Genomic DNA, 27,061 nt, shown 5'->3' on the forward strand with positions numbered 1-27,061 from the left:
GGGATGTATATCATGAATATACGTTTGACTGGAAAGGATGAGTCACCTGATGAGGAAATGATAAGTTTTAGAGTTTTCATTCACATATGTGATAAAAAAAAGAATGAAATGAATGGAAAGAAAGTCACCTGAGTGAAAGATATGAGTCACACCTCACATGCTGCTTACTTGATGTACACATCACAGTGTCCAGTAATCAGATTAAAAACTCATTTCATTGATTCTTCCAAATACCTGACTGCTGAGCCAAGTTCAATATTATCTTGCTTGAATTTTACCTATGAAATGTAGTGCCACTTATATTATGATACTTGAATTGTTGATTACGTCTTCTTTACTGTTCATTTTTTGTTCTAACAAGCTTTGCTTATCATGACATCTAACCATTATGTTGTTGAAACGCTGATATGATACGTGACTAGACATCTGCTGGTAGCGCTATCATGACGCTTCGAGGAGTAACATAAAAGAGATGTGTCGTGGACTGTAAGATATTGTCATGTAAGACGATGTATCATAAGGTGTTGTCGTCTGGATGTAGTAAAGGTATCGTGTCTGGATGTAATAAGGTGCTAGGTATGGATGTAGTCAGGTACTGTGCCTGGATGTAGTAAGGTGCTAGGTAAGGTACCGTGCCTGGATGTAGTAAGGTACTAGGTATGGATGTAGTCAGGTATCGTGTCTGGTAGTAATAAAGTATTGCTGTGTGCTGGCAGGGAAGAGGCGACGATGGCAGCCACGTCGTTCTATCTACGCGAGGAAAAAGACGACAACAAAGTGCTTCTGGAAGACAAGGACCTGGAGATTATCGGCACGCCGATTATCAAGTACGGTGACTCCACTGTCATTGTCCAACACGTCGAGTCTAGCCTCTGGCTTTCCTACAAGGTTAGTCTCTGTATAGAGTGGTGTTTGCTTATGCCGTACAGAAACGTCACACACACACACACACACACACACACACACACACACACACACACACACACCTGAAACCAACGAATCATAATCTTTCACCCCGTAGCACACAGACCACACACTCAGCACAGAATCGTAACTTACGTTACATTATCAAAGCCCATAAACGTTCACCAGGAAACTGTGCATAGTCAATTTACTAGTGTAAGAGACACCAGGAAAAATATCTTTAGTCAGCGCCATGCCCATGAGGAGGCTACATTATCAGTTCTTAGAGTATTACTCAACAGAATATTGTATACATCCCATAAGATGATATCACATCGTTCATCTGTAGTGTATACTTTATCGCCGTAACTCTGTTCGAGAGTCTCTTTTGCCGTCTTTTTGTGCTTAATACGCTAGGGTTATAGGTTTTATCCACACTGTACGGCTGCTAATACATCGGTGTTGTCAGGCCTTTGAGATCAAGAAAAAAGGCGTAGGCAAGGTGGAGATAAAGCAGGCGACACTGCACGAAGAAGGCAAGATGGACGATGGCCTATTGTTTTACAGGAGCCAGGAAGAGGAGTCCCGCACAGGTCGCGTCATCCGCAAGTGCTCCCACCTCTTCAACACCTTTATCAAGTAGGTTTGGCTTACCGAGCTCCTGAAGCTAGGCTTCCGTTCGAGTGGATGGTTTCACTTTCAAGTGGGTTGTGTTTTACCATTATCAATTCAGCTTTTACATGCTAAAGTTAGTTTTCCTGCCTTCCGTATGTTCAGTTATGACTGCCAAGTGTATATGTTTAAGGAAAATATTTCTTACGTCACCTTTAGTGAATTATTTTCTCATCCTCACAAGCTAGATGCTCTACCTTTACAAGATAGTTCTCATATTCATCAAATGAATCATCTCACCTTCATTGAGCTGGATGTGTCACCTTCAACAAGTATTTTTGACTCTTCTATCCTGACACAATAATTTTCTCGGCTTTACTATATACCTGCTTAAATTGTTTGTATTATCTTTTCTAATGTCTTCCTTCTTTTCCCTCCCAAAATAACGTTTTACATCATTCTTTCATTATGGTTTTTTCTCTTTTCTCACGGTAAATAAGGTGGCGTGGGTAAACATATGCCGCAATCATGAGTATTCCGGATGCGATGTATGAGTGTTACACCCTATCCTATACCATATACAGTTCACCCTATGTCTTGCCTCACCTTTTTTGCCTAATCCTGTGTCTTGCCTCACCCTGGTCTTACTTCACCCTATCCCTTGCCTCACCCTAGATCTTGTCACACCCTGGATCCTTGCCTCACCTCAGGTCATGCTTCACTCCGACCCTTATCACACCTTAGTTCTTGTCTCACCGTGGGTCTTGCCTTACCCTTTCCCTTGCCTCACCCTGAGTCTTGCTTCACCTTAGATCTTGTCGGGATTGACGCAATCATCCCTTACTATGATTTCCACTTACCCAGCAACTGCATCATCATCTAATTGACATTGATGAGTGGGTCTTGGGGTAAAAATATCTAAGGTGTAAATGGAGGGAAGGAATGCTTAATCAGTTCACCAACGTTGGCCTTTCTAGTACTGTCCTCTGTGTTTACATTTAAGAAGTCTTACCTTGAATAGATGGCTACGGTGTTAAATGTTTTCCTATCAATACATAGGCATAGTTATAATTTGCAATAAACTGATGAGGTTATGAGCCGATTGTGTTTTGAGCGTGGTCGACTGACAGTGTGGCATCTCCGTATCTGCAGGGGTCTGGACAGTATGCAGACATCACGGCGAAACTCGGCCCTTCTCAAGACTTTCAACCTTAAGGAAATGATCAACTGTCTCGAGGACCTTATCAACTACTTCGCCTACCCCGCCGACGACCTAGGTGAGTGTGAGGTTGGATGGAACAACGTAGGAAAGCACCAGTTTGACTGTGTGTGGGAAAAATTGGTGATTCTTAAGACCACAAATCTCAAGCTTTCTAGGATGATCTACGTGAATCATGAATTGCTTTGGGTGAATCACATGAGTCCCATATCGGCTATGATGTCTAAGGTAGGCTTTATGTGAACTGAACGACTTAGATATGTTTTCGGATATCGAGGCGTCTTACAAGAGAATATAGCATGTGTTCACGAGTCTCAGGATGTCGGCTGCGACTCAGGTAAGTCTCAGGGATGCTACCACGACATACACTAGACTTAGTTGAGCTAGGATTACATCATGTATTGGCTAAGACAAACTAGGTAAATCTCATGTCGGCTAGGGTGATCCATGTCGGCTTCAGACTGGCAAGGACGACCGAGATGATACGCGTGGCTTAATACTCGGGCTGTGGTAGGAGTGCCAAGGAAGGCTGTGAGAGATATAGATGAGAGAGAGGGTAAGGAGATGAGAGCGTGTGAAATCTTTGGATATGAGAAGACCAAGAACCTTATCAAACTTAGCCTAGAAAAAAAGATTGGTGGAGGAGGGAAGAGTGTGAATTTTCAGGAAATTTGGAAGAATTGTAATCTGAGTGTTCAGCGAGAGTTACAGCTTTTATATGACCTACTTTCTCTTTATCAGTGTTCCTGTTATTTATTGTTGTCACTTACGTTCTAACATATCAAAAAGAAGAAGGAAAAATTTCTATCTTACTGACTTGCATCTCTTAAGAGAACCTTCTTTATATATGATACAGGTCTGCCCTGTTCATGATACTCATATTTTAGGTGTAGCATCGGTTTGTTTACCGGTCAGCATTCCCACAGATGAGATATTCTTATCTCATTACCATTACAGAATGTGCAGTATAAAGATGTGCGATCCAATTCTATCCTGTTAATCACACAGAAGTTTACTTTCTTGTTGTCCATTGTGAAACACCATATCAGCCAGTACCTTTACTCCTATCTCCTTTTCATTATATGTTATGCAGTTTTTTTAAACTTATTCATTTCTCTGATATGTATAACACTCATGAAGCCGTTCAAATAATGTATCATCAGCATATAACAGCATCTCAAATGCTTCGAAGCAGGCACGTCTTGTGTCAGGTTTGTGGGACTGTCTCGGTGACGTGCGGTCTTGGTCCCACAGAGCACAACGAGCGGCAGGTGTCGCTGCGCGCCCTCAGGAACCGTCAAGATCTATTCCAGGAGGAGGGCATCCTCAACCTGATCCTGGATGCCATCGACAAGATTACCGTCATCACCTCTCAGGGCTACCTGGTGGCGCTGGCAGGCGAGGAGGCCGGGCTCGACTGGGACATCATTTCAGGTGAGCCACGTACAATTACCTTGTATGATAATCATATAGAAGGGATAACCAAACAAATACCCTGTATGATAATCATATAGAGGGGATAACCCAACAAATACCCCGTGTGATAATCATATAGAAGGGATAACCAAACAAATACCCTGTATGATAATCATATAGAAGGGATAACCAAACAAATACCCTGTATGATAATCATATAGAAGGGATAACCAAACAAATACCCTGTATGATAATCATATAGAAGGGATAACCAAACAAATACCCTGTATGGTAATCATATAGAAGGGATAACCAAACAAATACCCTGTATGATAATCATATAGAAGGGATAACCAAACAAATACCCTGTATGATAATCATATAGAAGGGATAACCAAACAAATACCCTGAATGATAATCATATAGATGGGATAACCAAACAAATACCCTGTATGGTAATCATATAGAAGGGATAACCAAGCTTCTGCTCTATGACTTACACGAGGCAATCTTATCATGATACGTCATGGTATATAGACAAGTTTCCATCTGCAAAGGACATACGTGTTGCAAGATTTAGCAGTATCTCATATGATAGATCAAAGTTATTCATGCATTTTGCAATCTTTCGTGTTACGCATCACGAACACTCTTGAAGTCATGATATTTAGGATTTATTTTCTTTAGCGAATCAATTCAGTACCTTGGATCACTAAAACGATCCTCGAGGTCATTATTACCCGGGTCAGAAATGCATTGCACTTGATTAATCACATAATCCCATGATCTCTTTTACGGGTCACCTACAACTTGAAGGCTGCACACAAATCATTGTCAAAGGAAGATGAACTCCTTTGAAATAAGAACACATTTCTTTTAGACTGCCCTCCCTTCCGTCCATTGGCGGTGATACAGCCTCGATGAAGGGTACTTGTCATTCATGGCGTAATTACATGAAGGCGGAATCCGGTAACGCCTCTCTTGTCTAATATAATGATATTCACAAGTGCGTTTGTGTTGCGTGTAAGAACGTGTGTGTTTGTTGTGGCAGGTTACCTGTACCAGCTGCTGGCGGCGGTGATCAAGGGTAACCACACCAACTGCTCCCAGTTCGCCAACAGCCACCGCCTCAACTGGCTCTTCTCCCGCCTGGGCTCGGCCGGCGAGGGAACTGGGATGCTGGATGTGCTCCACTGCGTCCTGATTGACTCCCCCGAGGCTCTCAACGTCATGAAGGTGCGTATGTTATTGTCAGAGAGAGAGAGAGAGAGAGAGAGAGAGAGAGAGAGAGAGAGAGAGAGAGAGAGAGAGGAGGTTATGATACGCTTGGAAAAAACTGAAATATGAATGGCATACTGTATTTTTTTTTTTCATGACATTAAACTTCTCTGAATGCATAAATCTTCTTCCTCATCTTTGCAAATAAGTTTTCGTAGCATTTTTCTGTGCTTCCTCTATCACTCCCGTTTGTTTGTCTCTCTTTTATTCGACTCCTTATCTTATTGTCTTTCCCTTTATCAAGTGTGTGAGGGCTGTATCATAAACGAGTCTCTTTCAGTTAATGCAAATTATTCTCTCTCATGATTTTTATAGAACGATCCATCAAAGCTTATTGAGAGAGAGCTGGAACGTCTTTAAGGCATTCCTTGAAAGTTATCAAGAGATCTCGCGAATGGTGGCATAGGGAGAACGAATATGTTCATTGATATAAATGGAAGACGTATTTGTCCTACATCACTTTATGTTTCGTTTCTTGACTCCATAACATTATATTATTACGAAGATATCACGGACCGTAAGAAATCCAGAAAATGTTGTATGTAGAATAATGTACGACACGTTTCAGTGCGAATCTTTTGTCCTGTAAGCTTCCTAGATCTCTCAGATCTTATTCTTAGGGTTTTCTTCAGGTCTTAGTCTCACGAGCTCCCTCAGATCTTAGTCCTAATGAGTTTCCTCAGATATCTTAGTGTAGATTTTTCTACATAGTTCATTTCCACTGTCCTGTGTTATCTTCTCTCATCACGAGACCTTCTGGTCTCCTCTGACTTGCTAAATTCTCTTTCTCACCGTTTTCTTCCGGTCACCTTCACAGGAGGAGCATATCAAGGTAATCATCGCACTCCTTGAGAAATACGGCCGCGACCCCAAGGTCCTGGATGTCTTGTGCTCACTGTGTGTGGGCAATGGCACGGCTGTCCGCTCCTCCCAGAATAACATCTGCGACTATCTCCTCCCTGGCCGCAACCTCCTCCTGCAGACGCAGCTGGTCGACCACGTCTCCAGGTCAGTCTGCTTTCTGGCTGGTCGTACGACCGATCTCGTGTCATATCATGTGTGTGTGTGTGTGTGTGTGTGTGTGTGTAGATGGGATGATAAATCACCAAGAGACTCGTGAGACAAACACTGTTTATGATATTGATGGCTTAGTCGGGTAACCTTAAGCCAAGTATAGTTAGTCATGACTGGAAAGTGTATGAATGATACTGGAATATTATCATCTTGTTTTAAACTGGTTGATTATCTTGGATTCCACGAGGCAAAATATGCCATTTGGACTAGGTGTAGAAGTGGAGAATTCTAAGCATTTGGAGTTAAGCGTGACACTGACCAGGTGACAGCTGAACGACAGTTGTTGCTGAAGGACTCAGAGCAGCTTCACTCTCTGTTGTCTCATATGGCAGCACGAACTGGAAGACTATACCTTTAGGCCCTCATCGACTCGCATGACTTGAGACGATGTCGATGAGGGCTTAAAAGTAACAACAACTGTCGTTCAGCTGTTATCTGGTCAGTGTCACGCTTAACTCCAAATGCTTGGGACTCTCCACTTGAAAACCTAGTCTAAGTGACATGTTTTTTTCCGTCTTGGAATCCAAGATAATTAGCAAGTGAGGCTAATGATATACGACTCTAAAACGTGTGACCCAGCTACTAGGTGTGAGAGGCTGCCATTTCCGTTGCATTCTTCTCGGGGTATTATTATCAGAACCTCCTTTCACCTTTACTCAAAACCGCAACCTCTGCTCAGGAAGTTTGAGCAATCTATGAAAAAGAAACCTGCAGTAAATCAACATGGTATTAATAGATTACTACGCATTGATTTTCCCTGAAATGCAGATATGGTTAGCAAGATATTAGTTACTTCCTTTTTTGTTCTAAGAACTTATTAGATAATAAAAATGCACATACTTTAAAACACAAAAGAATGACGTTTGTATGCTGGAAAGAAGGGAAAGTAATTTTAGGATAAATATATCACCCAGTTGCCTCTAAGATTTTCATTGTTCACAGTGCCAGGCCCAATATCTTCGTGGGTTTCGTGGAGGGCTCGGCCATCTACCAGAAGTGGTACTTTGAGGTGACGTTGGATCACATCGAGCAGACGTCGCACTTGCCACCCCACCTGCGAGTGGGCTGGGCCAGCACCAAAGGTTACGTTAGCTACCCCGGCGGCGGCGAAAAATGGGGTGGCAACGGCGTTGGGGACGACTTGTATTCCTATGGCTTCGACGGCTCCTACTTGTGGACGGGCGGGAGATACACTCTCGTCAATCCCATTGTACGTACCTTAACCTCTTTACGATAACCATTAACTTGGAACCAGAATAAACACTTAGTCAACAGTTTTAAAGAATTTGTAAAAAAACTTAAGTGGATAGGTAGAATATTTCTTTTATCATCTCTGCTTTTTCAAAACAAGGGGAAGTTATGTTAGGAAGGCATTATTAATCTATAGTCTGTGAATACCGATGCGTTGGATCCCGGGTAGTTGCTAAGTCTTATGAGTCAAAGAGGTGCTGATCTGTGACCTTGAGCGGCAGTTTGGAGCCTTGACGTCTTTGCACGAAGGTATGTTGGGACATGGATAGATAAGAGATTTCTACTTGCACGCTGGAAGTTCTCAGCTTACCTTTGACAGTAGATATATTGCTTCATTCTAGAAGTGGGTTTAAGGGAGGAATGTGTAGTTTAAGGGCCCACGATAATAATTTGAAGAAGTGGAAGAAAAGTGTATCATTAGAAGAGGTCGCTGGTGAGATATTATGACAGGAATCCTACGGTAATGATTGGAAGTGATAGTGGGGAGGGCTATGAAGATCAGGGAAAACTTGTTGTTCAGTTTAATAGTCAGAGAAACATTTACAAATAATCAAGACCTATGAAAACCACACTTGACCCACCCTTGATATTAGGTGTTGTTGTCGAAATGTACCAACAAAATTCTAGTCATCTTCCTCATGGCATACGAGGCATATTCACTGTAAGCTGCTGCATGTGGTAGGACGAAACGAACAGACGCACCGCGCAGTCTATCGACGTAAAAACACACCAAAGAAAAACTGAAATGTAAACACGGGACCAGAACAAACACATATTTCTAAGGTAAGATCAAGGGAAGGTAAGAATTGGGCGTCAGGGAAAGTTTGGTGAGCTTTTTATAGTTTCTCTTGACTTCTAGAAGTATTTCACCAAAGCTTACAGTAATCTTGCCTCACCTGCATAGCCACCTCAACTCACGTCTTATTTACTTGTACTTTCGAAGGATTAGTTAGTGTCTCTACATCTCATCAACACTATTCTAAATCACCTGTTTTCACTGTTTGGAACTGGTTGATGTGCTTTCCTTCCATACGTTCACTTCTGTAGTGTCGTTAAACTACGTATTTGCCAGGATTACTTCATGATTAATGCTGCTGCTGTACACCTTATGTTTGTACTTGAAATAACATCTTCAGTAGGATTGGTACAGAGGAAGATCTAGTAACGAGTTCGTCTAGTATTGTGCCTCTATAATCATAGGTTAACCACCGTGAACCCAGGTATGACGTGTGTGTTAGGTTAACCTGGCACTTGTCCTTACCTCCACCTCAGGATTCGGTGCCGCTCATCAAGAAAGGCGACGTCATTGGCTGTGCCCTTGACCTTACGGTGCCTATCATCACCTTCTACGTAAACGGCCGTCAGGTGAACGGCGCCTTCACGGGTTTCAACTTGGATGGCATGTTCTTCCCTGTTGTCTCCGCTTCCGCCAAGCTCAGGTAATGAGATTTACTCTTTTAAAAGTGCTTCAGTGATATACCGTCTTATGATATTTTTATGTTGTTTAGCTCCGTGATCAGTATATCATTTTCTTGTTCTTGTACGGAGGAAGAACCACCGTAGAGGATGACTGGTGTATTTATATTCCAGCGCGAGGTTCCTCCTTGGGGGTGAGCACGGTCGTCTCAAGTACCCGCCTCCCGATGACCACTCGTCGGTCTCCGAGTGTCTCTTGCCCTTCCAGGTTAATAAATACATTCACACACTCCCTTTGTTGGTATTAGATTCTGTTAGGGAAGTTTTCTTGGCCAGTTTTTGAGGGTCGGCCAAAAATGTAAATGAAAAAGTACTAGGTACTTGTGACTATGCATCATCAGTAAACCAAATTCATGGAAGATTTTAGCTTAATTCTCAGCAGATTTCATCATTACCGTCCTTGTAAAGAGATGTTATTACTCAATAACGCGAAGATTTTGTATGACATGAGGTAAATGGCTGACCTTCGGTGTCCTCCCACAGACACTGACGATCGACCCCTGCTTCTACTTTGGCGAGCAGCACAAGGGGACACTAGCGGGGCCTCTGCTGATCCAGGATGACTTGGTGTTCGTTCCCAAGCCCGTCGACACCTCCAGCGTTAGTACTACCAGTTTCTTCACGCCTCTGGGCTTGCATACCCTCTCGCAGTGGATGATTCATGGCTTTGTTCACCAAGATAGATGAAAATTTCATTCTGTCCTCATGCGATTGATATTCACAAAACACAGAAGGTTATATATCAAATAAAACTATGATTCACTTAAGATGTTCTGAACTTTAGTAACGGTCATTATGCAATTTAAATTCATGAGGTGATCCCTCATGTGAAGTTGCCTTTGCCTTACAGATCCAGCTGGCGGCATACATCGAGCAGGTGAGGGACAAGCTGGCTGAGAACATTCACGAGATGTGGGCCATGAACAAGATTGACCAGGGATGGACGTACTCAGAGCGCCGCGACGACCTGCGTCTCCACCATCCCTGTCTCACCTCCTTCGAGAAGCTACCGCCAAGTGAGAAGCGCTACGATGCCACCCTCGCCCTACAGACTCTCAAGTAGGTCGTTTCCCAGTATATGTCCGACCAGACATCAAAGTACCGGTAACTAGTAAGTGCACCTGCCATGAATCCCTTCCCTGACATTCTGAGTCACCTTTCTGTGGTCTCCCAAACCCGTCTCATCAGTCCCCCATCGTGCACTGATTCGCTGCCTTGACCCTCTAGTGATTTGCGACTTCAATTCTCTAGTGAGTAGCCTTCCCTTGATTTGATACTCAGATCCTCCAGTGAGATGTCTCCAGTAAGTCACTCACTGCTTTCAACGGATCGCCTTTCAGTGAGTCGCTATGTCGTTGCTCTAACGAGTTTCGCCCTCCTGTGAGTTGCTTCTCTGACCATTTTGAGTCATAATATCAGATCCTTAAGTGAAGGAATTTGTAAACCCCATAAGTAATTCATTCGAATAAATCTGCCATCTGATCCTCTTGTAGGCTACCATCCTAACCTTCATGTAAGCCAAGCTTCAAATCTTCAAGTAAGTCATTGTCCTGACCCTTTACTATCATTCTGCAGTCATTCAAATCACTTGTTCCAAATCCTCCACAAACAAGTCACCTTTTAAATCCTTAGTAAGTTATCTTCCAAACGGTAAAGTAAGACACTTTCATTACTCTTATACAGTTCCTTTTCTAGACATGATGAGGCAGTCATTTTCCTATCACTAATCCCACGGGATAAATTGTACTCCAGACTCTTGGATCAGTCATCTTTTAGTGAATTACTCATCAGTAAGTCTTCCTTGAGTAAATCGTCTTTCCATAACTTTCCTCTTAAGTAAGATACCCTCCAGTAAGCTCCTTCAGCCGTCACCGTTCATTTAGTGCAATGACCCACAATGAATCACTCTCATGTGAGCCATCAGGTCAGTCAACCAGTCTCCCTGAAGCTGTTCCTCTTACAGTAAGTCCCTTGTATCTGAGTCGCCTTTCGGAAGATCTTTCTCGTTCGTCATTCTTCAGGAGGATGGCTTCCAGGTAATTAGTTAGCGTCAAGAGACAGTGCAATAGTAAATGAAGGTTCATTATCTTTCTCAGCTTTGAATTTGAGAAAAAAAAGGAGATCAGGTTTACATACCATAACGAGGCCCCAGGTATTTCCATTCTTGAGCAATTACTTCATCCAGAACTAGTGCAGGTCACCAGATCAACCCTTAGTGAGTAGTCTGGAATCCTCACATAGAAGATATTTATTTTCATTTCACATATAACATTTAGATTTGAAGGCCGTGCTGATAAGAGCTGTATGTTTGACAATAATCATCCGAAATACATACAGTCGCGTGTAGACGGTGATTTATTGATATAGACTGCATGCTCATTCATATAGAAATTATGGTACAGGGGTAATGTACACACATGCCTATGTCTTAAGCTAACCAGGTGTTGTTTGACGTTGCAGGACGGTTCTGGCGCTGGGTTACCACATCTCTATGGACAAGCCTCCCAGCCGCATCCGCTCCGTGAGGCTGCCCAACGACCCTTTCCTGCAGTCCAACGGATACAAGCCCCAACCTCTCGACCTCTCGCAGGTACCCTGCTCGTATAGACACCCTCTGGCTAGTTCGTGGCGTGCAGCTTGACCTCATCAGGCCATATTTAGACATGATTTTGTATAGTTGTTATACCATAAAACACACACACACACACACACACACACACACAAATGTGTGTGTGTGTGTGTGTGTGTGTGTGTGTATTGATAATGTGAAAGTATGTGCTGTAGTAGTGAAATAGTTGTTCACGTAATGTAATCACCAAAAATTCTTATATGCTTATAGGTCATAGAAAAATGCAACAGGAAAATGCGAGAGTTAAATCATCCTACCGATCCTTACATTTAGAATGACTTTTTCATTGGTTCTGAGCCGCTTACAGGAGATTGTGTATTGAGTTTTTGAGACGAGTCTTATCAACAGGTGAGTCTGACGTCCAAGCTGGAGGAGTTAGTGGACCAACTAGCAGAGAACACCCACAACATCTGGGCCCACGAGCGTATCCTGCAGGGTTGGACCTACGGCCTTAACGAAGACCCAGACATGCGCCGCTCTCCTCACCTCGTCAGCTACGCCAACGTGGACGAGGCCATCAAGAAGGCCAACCGGGACACTGCCTCCGAGACCATCCGTACCCTCCTTGTGTATGGCTACATCCTGGAACCCCCTACCGGCGACCAGGCCGAAGGTGAGAGAGTTTTAGGCCTGGGCTATTACTGTGTAACTCGCCTCCTGGAATGGCAGTTGTTGCGATCACTCTCCCTGGAAACATGGCTGCTGAGGATACAGGTGCTGGGATCTGTGTGTGTGTGTGTGTGTGTGTGTGTGTGTGTGTGTGTGTGTGTTAGGGATACAGATATTTAGATTCGTGCACTTGGAACACAGACCGTGGAATTCAATTGCTGTGGACAAGCTTTAAGAAGACTGATAGAGTTACAAATGCTTAAGACCTGAATATAAACGCTAACTGACCAGGTGTTCAGGACGTGTGCTGGGGACGCAGACAAATGGATGACTGAAATACAGGTGATCCGTACAAGATCGACTGAGGGACAGGTGCAAGGTACGTGGGCGCTTAAGATGTAGTTACCAGGAGCACAGACAATTGAGCTGCAGGTGCCTGGGAAACGAGAGCTTGAAGAACAGTTGCTAGGGAGACGGGCTTTTGTGTTACAGGTACTAAGGACATGGGCGCTTGAGATACAGATCCTAGTAACGCGCTAAAAATGCAAGTACTGGGGACACGCGCGAATGAAATACAGGTGCTAGGGACGCGGATGCGTGAAGTACAGGTGCTAGGGACACGGATGCTCGAAATGTAGGTGCTAGGGACACGGATGATCGGAGTAAATGTGCTAGGGACACGGATGCTCAAAGCGCAGGTGCTAGGGACAAGGACGCTCTAAAAGCAGGTGCTATGGATCGCTGACGCTTGATATACAGGTTATAAGGACTTGGTTATAAGGACCCAGTCACTCATCACTGGGTCGTTCTGACTAGTTATCTTTAAATTTCTGTACTGAATACAAAAAACATCGGTGGCGTTTATCAACAATAAAGTGAGATCCTGGAAATTCAATGTTGTTCTCCCTCACAGCGGCGGCCTCAGCAGAGGAGGGCAGCAAGAGGAGCGCTTCCCACCGCACCTACCGCCTCGAGAAGACCAACGCTGTCACCTCCGGCAAGTGGTACTTCGAGATGGAGGTGCTGACATCTGGCCCCATGCGTGTGGGCTGGATGGAAACCAACAGCCCGCCCGGTACTGAGCTGGGCTGCGACGACAAGTCTTGGGCTTTCGACGGATTCCGTGTAAGTACCGAGTGTGGCGGACCCTCATGTTTAAAAGCGAAGGAGGACTTTGTAGTTAGTGCCAGTATCTCACCGTAGATTTGGATCTGGCTATTGTTTTCATGGGGAAAACTTGTTTCATATAACATTTACATCAACGAAAATAAAGGATAATGGATCTAGGGTGACATATTTATGATTTAGGAATGAATATGTAACTTTTGTCAGATTTACTTTCAGGTTATCTATCATAGCATAGGATTCTTTTCTTTTTAAAGATAAGTCCTGTGTATGAAATGCATATATGTTCACATTAATATATTACGAGAGGTAGATTTTCATGACAGAGGAATTCTTACTCCTCGATCATGTTCATGCACTAACCAAAAGAAAATTTCTTAGCAGTGTCATTTGTTGACCGTAGGGAAGGCATTTTAAAGAATTTGAGGTCTCTGATACAAATATCATAAAGGTAAAGTCATTGGATTTTGTATTCTTTTCTGTTGCCGTCGATGTTAGCAGTCTGATAATGTTGAAATCACTCAGAATACGTAATGAATATATTATACATTTTCTGTTAGTAATCACATCCCTTTTAGTGCTTGGTTATGTTTTAGACCAGTCACATGACGATGGAAGTAAACATTACTCATTTGTGCAACCATCTGTATTGTACGTTTACCAGAAGCATATCTAAGAGGCGACTTGATGCCTAAGGTTATTCACCGTTATTTTTTGCTGCACATAATCATTTACTGTACAAGTGGCTCAGGTGTGTTGAGATCTGGGCTCCCACGGTAGTGAATGACATGAGTTGTCTTCAGGTAAGATATTGCAACCCTACCCGGAAATACCCAGGGAACAGTAGAGCGCGGGTCATGTACTAGAGAGTGAGCATGCATGGCCATTATATGCCTTTGATAGGGCACTAACGGTCCGACACGTATGTGGTCAGGCCTCGACGCCCCGGTGAGTAGGAGGGTCGCGGTGGTGTGCGTTGAAGGGTACGGCGAGGGCCGGCCTGGAGCCGCCACTGGTGCAGATCTTGGTGGTGGTAGCAAATAATCGAGAGAGAGAGATAGGTGTAGCTGTAGGTAATGGTGATAGACTAACATATAGTACTGTGGATACAGTAGCCTGACAGCAGCTCTCCAATGTTTTTGAAGCATATGAAGGAGCACATGGCCCTGTCGGAGTTGTACGGACGATGCACCCAGCCGGGCGACATTGTGGGGGTTATGCTGGACCTCCATGACAGGACCATCAGTAAGTCGGTTCTTGAGCATATCTTTCGTCTCCGTCCCCGCTGCCCACCACCCCCCAAGTACTACGCATACGTGCACAGAAACATATCTCTCCACTTATATGATCCACCATTTTACAGAGACACATTCTTCTTTTTTTTCATATCCTGTATATACAGATCCATGTCTTACACGAAAGATTTTACGGCTACAGTACATGACTTCGTGCAGCAGAAGGGGATCGAGAGCCCTCAGTATGCCAACCTTGTGGAGCCCACCACTAACAGCTCAAGTCTTTGTATTCTTCACAGCTCTACACCAGACGTGCATCGGCCGCTGTGGAGCCACATAAGTCCCTCCCTGCTAACCTACCCTTGTGTTCCCAGCACATGGTAAAGTGCAGCACTCAACTGAAGTCAGAGGACTTACTGTTTACATATTTTACGCCGGTTAGACGCCTGCCTTTTGCGAGTTGTCTGCTGCATTTTATGACTTGTGTCACCATAACCATAATAGAATGTCACGTTGCAGGTGTTTTTTCTTTGTAAGTGTCCTCACTAAGTTTTGAATAATTTGTATGTGACACAGGAAGAGAAGTGTTTCGCAGGCGTGGTGGACAGCTACGGACACAGGTGGCAGGTTGGAGACGTGGTGGGCGTGTGCCTTGATCTTGTCGACAGAACCATTAGTGAGTGATTATCATAAGATCCTCAGTGGCTGTCGTAGGTGGCAAAGTTGCGCGTGTGAGGGTTAGTCTATTTTACCTGTAGCAGTAGGCGGGTCGTCGGAGCTTAAGGCCAAACCAAAAGGGTCACCTAGGCTAGCTTGATCTTCAAGTGGTCGATGGTACCCTTTGTCCAAGGCCATCCAGTCCGCTGGGGCTGTATCAGTGCTGCTTCTTCTCGCTCAACGGCACGGCACGGCTGTTCCATCACATAATGTCAGCGTTCGTGGCTCTGTTGACTGCAGCAGAGAGACGAGTAAATGATATCATGAGATAGTGTACAGACTGGCCTCAGGTGCTGGAGGGGAGGAGGGAGAGGCACGGTGCGCTAACGGCGGCTCCCCGCATCCCATGTAAATTACCAGTTTCACACCTTAAGATCATCATATCCTTGACGTTTCTGTACACACGAAATATATGTATCAATGCTTCATAGTTCCCTCCAGTCGGGGATAGAAGTAGACCTCCTTGCTTCGCAGTATCTTGAGCAAATATGATGCTTTAGGTAGACTCGGACTAAACGATCATTTTACAGTACTAGAATTTAGATTTTTTTTTAAGCACAACCTTTATTTATCTCTCTTTTTTGCTCAACACGATAAAAGTTGGCTTCACCTCCCGTTGTTGCTTCTCTTACCATGTCCAACATCCCGGATCTGCGTCATGCATGAGACACTCTCGACCATGGCTGTTCACCCATTGCTTGAACACCTGTGGACGTCTTAGTCTAACCCTTAGAGCACGAACGGTGCGACCCTTGAGGAACGACGTTGCGACTCTTGAGCATGATGGCGTGGCCTTCGACCTGGCAATTGAAGGTCAGGTTAAAAAGCCAGGCCACCATAAGAGAGTCGTACCGCATTGCCCATTGGTCGCACCTTCGTGTTCTGTGATCGTGCCGCCGTGCTCAAGCCGTTAACCCAGGTAAGAAAATTTGGCTCCTTTTTTGCCATTTCAGATCCTCTTTGAAGGTGCATGTTCATCAACACCCTGTGCCTCTGATAATTGCCTGCAACAAGACTGCTTGCCCATTGCTTGAACAATCAGGAGAATGTTGCACGTATGTCGTTCTTGGTTCAGCATGGATGTTACACATTTACTCTTTGTTTCTGTCTGTGACTCATTGTAATCACACTCTGAATATATTGCAGCCACGTCTTCGGGTCTGCTTAAGTAGAAGAAGCATATGAGGCGACACCTGGTTTGATCATCCTGCTGGCTTATATATGTGTGCTTTCCTGTGTGCTTTATGTTGAGGAGGACATTAAGATAGAAACACTACATGTAGTATTTCGATCTCCAAAGTTATTTTTATCGATCCGACTGATGGTTTGTGGCTACATTGGCGTGTATGAAGACTGTAGTTGGTGAATGTAGTTGGTTACGGTAAAGGTCTACTAGTGACGCTGGTAATGTTATTTGACTTGAGTATTTCATCAAACACATGAGAAATTAGATACGAAATTTCTCAAAATAAGATGTCATTATCAAGTGAGATAGAGTAAGACCAGAGTGACATGTCTGTGGTAAAAATGATAATAGGTAGATTACCACTGAAGTAAAACTAAAGTCACAAATGATAGATTGTTATCAGATTTTAGTGATTCGGTGAGGGGGGAAAAAAGAATATCAGATGAAATGGACACATGTTAGGATGAAATATTTCGGCATTCATAGAGGGAAGACGAAGGGAATGTGTTGATACGGGACTATAATGTGGAAAACAGATACATTGTGAATAAGAAGTCACCTTGGGCGAGGTCGAATTATCTTTAATGGACGGAAAGGAGTACAGTCAAGGATGATCTCGCTCCAAAGGAGTCTATCATTTCCCTGTGTGGAATGCAACTTCGAGGCTGAAGAGGTTGTACAATGATGATGATACGTACATACGATTCTCATGCTGTTTTATCCTATTGTAATGCTCTCTTTTATGAAGGTACCCATATCCATCAGCTTACCTCTGGGCATGCCGAACTATATCATCATGACCAGTATCTCATGAGAAATGTGTGTGTGTGTGTGTGTGTGTGTGTGTTTGTGTGATCATCTGAATAGGATGCTATTGTCAAGACACTTTTGAAATTTGACAGAAATGAAGTTAAAGACGAAGTGTACTGATAAGACAGTCGTGGAACTAAAATCTTTATTACATTATTCCATACTAGAGATGACGTGTAGATAATTGTCTCAATTAAAATTAATTCAAAAGTTCATTCACGGTCATCATATACGTCAGCAATAACTAAGAAAATAGAGTGACTGATTATTGTGAGAATAATTCCTAGTTACAAAACAGAGTGTACTCATACGGTCGCCTGGCTTCATTCCTAGGCTTCTCCCTCAACGGTGAGCTCATGATGGACGCAAGCGGGTCCGAGACGGCCTTCAGCGACGTGCAAGGTGACGCCTTCGTGCCCGCCTGTACCCTCGGCGTTGGTCAGAAGGCTCACCTCGTCTTTGGACAAGACATCAACCAGCTCAAGTATTTCACGACCTACGGCCTCCAGGAGGGTTATGAACCATTCTGTGTGTAAGTCGTTCATTAGGATCTGCCTTTTGCATTAGTTATCAGTCCTTAATTCATCCTTTTTTTGGAAGGCATTGAGACTGTCCTTTATACTTGCTTCTTTTCATGTAAATCATGTGAAGATCTTGTTTATATGAGAGGCTGTGTGTCTCGTATACCCAACACTTCCGTGTCGCCTTCGTGTCGCAGTCCATGGCTGCTAGTGTCCATTCTGTTACAGGAACATGGAACGGCCGGTGACCTACTGGTACACTAAGGACCAGCCCATCTTTGAGAACAACGATGATATCCAGGACTCCACCATTGACGTAACCCGCATTCCGGCTGGCTCCGAGACGCCGCCAGGCCTCAAGATTGCCTCCAAGATGTTTGAACAGTGTGAGAAGGCCAACTGGGAGTTCCTTCGGCTCTCCCTACCTGTGGTGTGCGACCAGGTCTTTATCGAGTAAGTCTGCGACCAGTTCTCTGCACAGTAAATATGGTCATGTTTTGATGGAGGGGTCTACGAAATGAGACGAAGTTTTCCTTGGATGAGTGCATTTAAGTCTTTATAAAGTGTGACATCTTTGTCAAGTAACTGTAACTAGACACAAACGATTTGACATGAATATATCCTACCAAGTTAATATCATTAAAGTGTTGACTGCCTGAGTTGGATCAGGTTTTGATATCACCAAATAAAACTAATCTAGTTTAAATGCGCGACAAATTGTTAAAGTTTCGCTATGCATATCAAAACAGCAGGAGCAATTCCGTGTCTCTTCTTGTATCTCTTAGTTTTAGAAACCTGATACAGATATTATTGAATGTTACCTATTAACGTTCATAACATTAAGTGCTAATGTTTGCAACAATTGAGCCCATGGATAAACACATAACCAGTGGAAGAGGCAATGTAGTTGCTCGAGTTACAGTTTTAAGTATAAGTTTACACGTCAGAAAGACAGACGATATGTCTGACAGCCTGGCGAGAGGCGTCAGGTAGTGGTGAGACTGAGGCTGAGAATCTCCTTGTCCCTGGCAGTGAGGAGGAGAAAGCCAGCCGCTGGCAAGAGGTGAGGAAGCGCCAACACACTCTCCAGCACGGTGAGGTCCAGCCCTCTATCGCCTTCCAGAGCTCACTCGTCGACACTGGCTTCTCCCTGTCTGATATTAAAGGTGATGCTTCCTTTTCAACTTGTGACACCAACTGTGCGTTTCCCATCACTATTCTTCTTAGAGTAAAAAATGTCCCCCATTGTGTCCTACACTGTATGTGCGACTCTTTGTAACAACAAAAGGACTTATTTCACTCCTCTTGGTACATATATATGAACAGCCACATGAACTATATACGAAATGATTTACTGCAGTGACAGGGCATTTTTTAACATAGTAGTGGGACATTTCTCCAAGTTGGCCCTTCCTTGTCCCTTGTTACTTTAGATCAAAAAAGTAATTTTTGGCCCTAGAAGCTAGACCCTTTGAGGTCTTTTTTGGCATATCAATCTCAGTTGTTCTATTTCTTGTGAGCTTTCTGTCATCTTAACAGTTATCATTTATATCTACGCACATAGATGGGTCCTTCTGAAAATTTGCCCAACTAGTAAGAACTCCTTATAAGATGCCCTGGTTAGTGACGTTAACTTTTGTTGGCCAACAGAACTGCACTACAGCCACGAGGAGGGCGTGGAGGCTGACGAAGGGATAGCGAGGAAGAGCGCCACTCCAGAGAAGCCCAACCCTGAGCCCAGTATGTTGCCGACGCTTGTGTTTGAATCACACACACACACACACACACACACACACACACACACACATGGTATAAGGGGTTAACGTCGTTCACCATGTTTCACCCACGGGCCCACCTGGGGTTTGAATCCTGGGCGTGGCTGTCGATCCACAGCCACGCCCAGCCATTCATCCTCCCTTTGGGGTTGGTCGACAAATGGGTACCTGGCTTACGCTGGGATATGTACATATATATACACACATAATAGCAAAGACAAAGTACATGTACAAGGTTAAGATACGGGGCAACAAGTATTTAGAACTTTTTCTCTGTTAACACACGAATGATAATTCACAAATAGAAATAACATAATCGAAATCGCAAAGGAAACTCGTATGTAAACAATAGACCTGTAGTAGACACAGTCATACATGCTAAGGTACACACATACATACACACATGCACGTGAGCTCACTGTAACAGACGTACGCAAAACCAGACACAGAAAAGATCACTCAGGAATATATACTGGAAATTTTTATTTATCACCTTTCACTCTGTAATGAAGATTTTTGCCGGTAGCAAGTGGTATGTTTCCTTATAGCTGAAGTGAAAAAAGCTTTCATGATCTTAATCTCAATGAGCTGGAAGAAATGCATTTTCCTGTGGGCCAGGTTATATCGAGTTCAACAAGTTTAGAAAGAATCTACAGCGGAAGATAAGAGGCTGTTGGGAGCTGCACCTCAGTGGCTTGCTACGCCCAATAATGTTATTAACTGATTTTGAGAAACAACAGACAAATGAATATTGCATCGCTGCTCAGCCTCTTTACAACGGCATCAGACTTTACTACGAAAAAAAAAAAAAAAACAGGATCTTTAATTACCGAATGCATTTCCTTGTCTTCTCCAGGTAATGAATTCACCTCGGCCAAACTGTCGGCGGAGGCGGGAGCTGGCAACGAGGAAGGGCAGGCAGAGGCCCCGGAGAGGAAGAAGCGTGGCAAGTCCCCCTTCAGGTGAGTCTGGTGAGGAAGGCGAGGTGGAGTGGAGGGACCGCGCTGGTCCTCCTCCACCCATACGAGACACCCCCCTCACCGCTTGCCCTCCCTCACCCCCTACAACACACGGAGAGGAAAAACAAAAAGAGGAGAGAATATCTCATCCAACTGTGTGATTTTGATTTGTGTTTGGCCTTATGGTTGGACGCTGTTTTATGACTAACAACTGATACACCTGCCCCGTACTTCCCCAAGTTTTGCTGTAAAGGTTTCCACACTACAGGGTCCTTAGTGACCCTTAGAGCAGAGTGTGCTGTTGGAAATCGAGCGTGTTGATTAACATGAGTGGCAGGGTCATTACTGTGTGAGCTGCAGGATCATTACCGTTTCAGCTGCAGAGTGATTGCTGTGTGGACTGAGGGTCATTACTTTCTCAAAGGGAGGATCTTAAGTGTGTCAACCGAAGAGTAGTTAATGTGGGAGTTACAGTGTCGTCATTGTATGAAAAGGAATTATTTCTATGAACAGGATTCAGTGCTGTGTGAAGTGACGGATCATTAATGTGTGAAGGGGAACATTAATGTGTTAGCTGTAGGATTATTGTTGTATGGACAGGATCATTACAGTGAATATGATTAATAGTGTATGAATAGGATCATTACTTTGTAAGCTGCAGGTTCATTACTGTGTGAGCTATAATATCCTTATTTTGAGTGTCATTTTCTGGGTCATTATAGTGTGAACTCCTTGGTCATTACTCCGAGAGCTGCAGGGTTATTACTGTGTGAACTGACGGGTCATTACAGTGTGAAGTTAAGGGTTCATTACTATGTAATCAGCTGGGTCATTACTGTCTAAATTGCTGTGTCATTACTCTTTGAGCTGCAGGATAGGGTGGTCCAGAACAAGAGGGTGTAATTTCGTATTGGCGATACAAGTATCATTTCACTCCCATGTACACCAGCCGAACTGTAGTAACATGTACTCCAACCGAACTGTAGTAAAGAATGAAACAGAAACGTATCAGTGAGTTGGAGAGATGTTGACGATCATCCAACATACAGGATTCCACCACCGTACTACTAGAACCATTAAATAATTGTGAAATCTTGTAGTGTATCGATGGATTTTCTTTCTTTTTTCTTTTTTTATTTTTTGCCTTTCCTTCTTCACTTAAGCCTCGTCTTCCTGGGAAAACCATGACATTCAGGGAAATTTCAACACGTCCAAGGATAGTCAGAGCTAATCACGAGGTGAAGCTCTCTATTATCCGCCACTAGAAGGCAATCATAAGCTGGAAACTCCATAGAATCAATTGCTCGATTCCGTTCGTGTCCTTTGTGTATGCCAGTTTAAAATCCCGCTGAACGACCTGGCGCTGATGTAGTAGCTGCCGACATACCCGTGCCGTGATTTGGCGGAAGAAACGCTAACCCGTGTGAAGAGACGCTTTCGGTGTGTCTCGGAGGATAGGATACTGCTGGACTTCTTTGACCCTCTCTAGTGAATGACATCACGCGTACCATGGTGACTCCCTGCACCGACAAAGGACCTGCGTCATGTGCAGGGAATCAAACACGAGTCGCTCTTCAAGGGACGATAAGAGAATGTTTTCAATCTGCTGTTGAAAGATGGAGTAGATCAGCAGAGAATATCCGTTCGAGTGATCTGGCGATTGGGCTATTGGACCCTGTGTTACTGGAACGCAAAGAGTATGCAGAAGGTCTTCGTGTTGTCAGTAACTGTAAGACGAGGTATTGCTCTGGTCCAAGCATTCAATTCAAGTATGATACAGACAACGAAGAACAAAAAAAAAATCTCTACAGGTCAGATAACCTACATCGACAGGCGATCCCTACATCTAACGGACATTCAACGAAGCCCATCCGCCATCGGTCAAGCCTCGCTCTACAAGGAACTTGTGGTCAGTGATTCCTCTCAGTTGTGGTCTGTTTATCCTTCTCAAATGCCACATGTGCAAATTATACATTATTGTATTTCAGTTTCGATATGATGATATTCATTACAATATGCCACTCAGTTTTGAATTTTAAATTTCCATTACCTTTGACGAGAGGTTTACGAAGTATATATATTTTTTCTTTGCGATCTTAGTGGGTCAATATGTAGGGTCCATTAGTGATATATTTAACCTAACCTTCGATAACTTTGGATTTGTTCGGACTTTGGTATGTGCTGGCCTTAGGACATATACGTATAGATCAACATCTCGTCTTTGAAATGTCTTATTTTGAGAATTTTGGACCACCCGTACTGCAGAATCATTACATTTTAAGCTGCAAGGTTACTAATGTGATCAGTAATTACTCTGTAAGCAACAAAGTCATCATAGTGTGAGCTGTAGGGCTATGAGTGTGTGAACTGTTGGGTCATTACTTTGTGAGCTGTAGGACCATTACTGTATGAACCGGAAGGGTGTTACTGTGTGAGCTACAGCGTAGTTAACGAGTGACATGCAGTGTCATTACTACGTGAGCTGTTGGGTCAATACTGTGTGAGTCATAGGATCAGCACTGTGTGAGCTGCAGGATCGTTACAGTGTGACCTGCAGAGTCATTACAGTTTGAGCTGCAGGGTCATTACAGTGTGAGCCGCAGTGTCATTGCAGTTTGAGCTGCAGGATCATTACAGTGTGAGCTGCATGGTCATTACTGTGTGAGCAACAGAGTGACTAACGTCTGAGTGATATGCTGCTGCAATGGAGTGTCTCTCTTGCAAGCATGGACCTGATCCGCGAGGACCTGACGGAGCGGCGCCTCAGGTTCAAGAGCAGGTGAGTCCTGTGGTCGCAGTGTGGGACCCTCGTCGGACGAGATCATCAGGGGTCGCCTCCCACTGCCGCCGACCATTTAAAGCACTTCCTTACACATGATATACTGGAAATATGGATTGTTGTTGCATGTGTACTGCTGCTACTCATTGGGGAGACCAGATTTAACATTTTTGGCTTAATAGGGTGGGGAGGGGTGGCGTTGGATCCCTCACTGACCTTGTCGTGTTCCCTCCGCCGGCTGGACTCAGCAGACAGTTCCACACCGCAGTGACCGCCGTCATGGCCGCCAGGTACTCACGCCTCACAGTTACTCCATGTCACAGCACGCCTATATAATTTTCTTCACGATCTGCAGCCGCCATGCAGTTCCGGGGCAGCCAGCAACACCCAGCCCCCCATATCAGACCAGACGACCACACTCACTCCTCCGCCTCTCTCACTACTCATTCCCACTGTCCACGCGGCTCTCAGCACAACAAGGACTGTCAAATGATGCGAGGTTTTCATGTTCTTATTCCTTTGTTTCAGAGGCGCATGTCTTACTTGAGAAGTATAGACAAGTCAAAATGGGTTAGATTTTGTCCCTTTCTTTCACAAAGGAAATGACCTTTTACGAAATGAAACAGACTTGGGTCTGTGGAGGATGAGAGAGGCGGTGGTAGAGTATGTGGGTCTGATGTGTGTATGTATGTGTATGGTGAGGCGTAATACCCCGTTTCTACAGTACGGAGTGTAGCTCCTCACTTATAGTTAAGCTTCATCTCTTGAAGTTGTGTTACCATCATACACCATCTTTTTAATTTTCTGAACGTATTGTAAATCAACAATATCATCACTTAGCTTATTCCATTCATCCCCAAACACATCAATATAGAAGTGCTTCTTTACATTTTTTCTACCAATTTTTCTACTGCCTTTCTTGCTACGTTCTCTGTAACCTCTTGTTGCTTAAAGTCTCTTTCAGATCTTTTTAATTTTTCTTTAAGTATGGTGATCAAATTTTCGATGCGTATCCTAATTTAGGTGTGATGTATGCTGTACATCGTTAATTAAGCATTTCCTTATCCATTTACCTAAATTAGATATTAACATTGACGATCAGACAATCCTCATCCCACTTATCAATTCTCCTAGCGTCGTATTATGGCAACAGGTCTGGATGCTATATATTATATATCCAGATCCATTTGACTTGTGTAGATGAAGATATCTAAGAATCGTATGTACATATTTTCTCTTTCTTTGCTTCCCAAGTTCTCTCCATATCATTGACGCTGGGATTATAGGGTCCTTCTCTGTGAATACATTTTGGAACTCTTTGTTCAATCCCTTGTAGATTATCTTATTACCTACAATCATCCCTTGTGTATCCATTCTCTTAATTAGTTGCACTTCTCATGAGAGATTATTCTTGACAAACTTATGGAGCAGTCATGTATATACCTTCCTTGTACACAATGTTTTTTTCTTTTAGAATATTTCTGCTCTCTGTTTCTTATATTGACTATGACTCTCTTTTTCTGTTAGTGTCATACGGTGTTATGCCTCGCAAGTGCTGGCTGGCTGTAAGGCTGCAATATCCTGTCCATAGTACATCTCTGTTTTTTACCACTTAGACATCTTTAATTAAAATGTACTTTTTTTTTACCACTTTGACAGTTTTCATTATAATGTACTTTTTTTTTTACCTTTCTCTCTCTGATCTCTGACAGTGGTATTCATGCACCAGCCTTCTCATTATAGATTCCACGGAACCTTTTGTCGCATTTTTTGTGTTCTGGCTTGGGTAATTCCACTTCACATCCAACAGTATGTTCCTAGCGCAGTTGTTAAACTTTAATATTTGCTACAGCTGTGTCTCCTATTCAGATTCACTTTCTGCTCTGATCTTCTCTTTATATCTACGCAAACCACGTAGTCAAATTCAAGGGTGTCATACATATTTTCAGTTCCCATGTTGCTGTACATAAATTAGAAGGTCTAATGTTGACGGTGTACCAGACCCTCTGACTTTGGTTTGGTCTGTGACAAATCAACACAAGAAGTTTTATTTACATTTTTCATGAGTGTATCTCCAGCGCTCTCTGTCTCCGTGTGAATCCAGTATTCCCAAACGATGTTTTTAAGATTCGAATCCACCATTATGTTAACCCTGCCACCTCTGTGAAGATCATGCCTCCTGCATCGACCTGCTCGTGCCTTCATTAGTTTTACTGAGTAATTGATCTGGTTCATTAGAACTCTTTGGAGGACCGTTGATCATCATCACTGTTCTGTACGCTTTTCTTCCTCTTACCTTCCCATTCTGAAGTGTTTAAACTAATTTCCCACTACTGTTTCCTGAAACTTTAGGTTGTCCCTGCCGAGAAGACCACACACGCTCCTCACTTTGTCTTTTCTTTCCTAACTTGATTTATATGTTATGTCTTTGGTAAGTTTCATCTTAGCAATAACAACATTTATTTTGGTTTTCTCTACTCGGTTTTCAAAGCCTAGCGCTTTTCTGTCTACCACTAAACTACCATATACATACATACATATATATATATATATATATATATATATATATATATATATATATATATATATGACAGCTAGAGACTGAGTGTGAACGAATGTGACCTTTGTTGTCTTTTCCAAGTGCTACCTCGCGCGAGCGTGGGGGAGGGGATGATGTTTCAAGTGTGGCGGGGTGGCAACGTAATGGATGAAGGCAGCAAGTATGAATATGTTCATGTGTATATATGTATATGTCTGTGTATGTATATGTATGTATATGTTGAAATGTATATACATGTGTATGTGGGTGGGTTGGGCCATTCTTTCGCCGTATCCTTGCGCTACCTCGCTAACCCGGAAGACAGCGACTAAGCAAAATGAATAAATATATATATATATATATATATATATATATATATATATATATATATTACAGAGGTATAAGTTTGTTGAGTATTCCTGGTAAATTATATGGGAGGGTATTGATCGAGAGGGTGAAGGCATGTACAGAGCATCAGATTGGGGAAGAGCAGTGCGGTTTCAGAAGTGGTAGAGGATGTGTGGATCAGGTGTTTGCTTTGAAGAATGTATGTGAGAAATACTTAGAAAAGCAAATGGATTTGTATGTAGCATTTATGGATCTGGAGAAGGCATATGATAGAGTTGATAGAGATGCTCTGTGGAAGGTATTAAGAATATATGGTGTGGGAGGCAAGTTGTTAGAAGCAGTGAAAAGTTTTTATCGAGGATGTAAGGCATGTGTACGTGTAGGAAGAGAGGAAAGTGATTGGTTCTCAGTGAATGTAGGTTTGCGGCAGGGGTGTGTGATGTCTCCATGGTTGTTTAATTTGTTTATGGATGGGGTTGTTAGGGAGGTAAATGCAAGAGTCCTGGAAAGAGGGGCAAGTATGAAGTCTGTTGGGGATGAGAGAGCTTGGGAAGTGAGTCAGTTGTTGTTCGCTGATGATACAGCGCTGGTGGCTGATTC

The 27,061-nt window shown here is 43.4% G+C and overlaps 1 protein-coding gene across 1 annotated transcript in view; it reads left to right on the forward strand.

The window, feature by feature from the left end:
- Window positions 1-27,061, forward strand: part of LOC139756016 (ryanodine receptor-like) — a 494,517-nt gene that overhangs the window by 374,560 nt on the left and 92,896 nt on the right. Inside the window, 20 exon segments of the mRNA XM_071674954.1 lie at window positions 717-888; window positions 1,373-1,542; window positions 2,668-2,792; window positions 3,989-4,168; window positions 5,202-5,386; window positions 6,246-6,436; window positions 7,445-7,712; window positions 9,026-9,192; window positions 9,344-9,437; window positions 9,713-9,829; window positions 10,080-10,288; window positions 11,690-11,819; window positions 12,207-12,471; window positions 13,381-13,592; window positions 15,404-15,503; window positions 17,874-18,072; window positions 18,290-18,514; window positions 19,094-19,227; window positions 19,712-19,801; window positions 20,693-20,798. Of these exon segments, the coding sequence (XP_071531055.1) occupies window positions 717-888; window positions 1,373-1,542; window positions 2,668-2,792; window positions 3,989-4,168; window positions 5,202-5,386; window positions 6,246-6,436; window positions 7,445-7,712; window positions 9,026-9,192; window positions 9,344-9,437; window positions 9,713-9,829; window positions 10,080-10,288; window positions 11,690-11,819; window positions 12,207-12,471; window positions 13,381-13,592; window positions 15,404-15,503; window positions 17,874-18,072; window positions 18,290-18,514; window positions 19,094-19,227; window positions 19,712-19,801; window positions 20,693-20,798 (3,339 nt within the window).

The sequence above is a fragment of the Panulirus ornatus genome, chromosome 20 (assembly GCF_036320965.1).
Source record: "Panulirus ornatus isolate Po-2019 chromosome 20, ASM3632096v1, whole genome shotgun sequence".
In the NCBI taxonomy this organism is placed as follows: domain Eukaryota; kingdom Metazoa; phylum Arthropoda; class Malacostraca; order Decapoda; family Palinuridae; genus Panulirus; species Panulirus ornatus.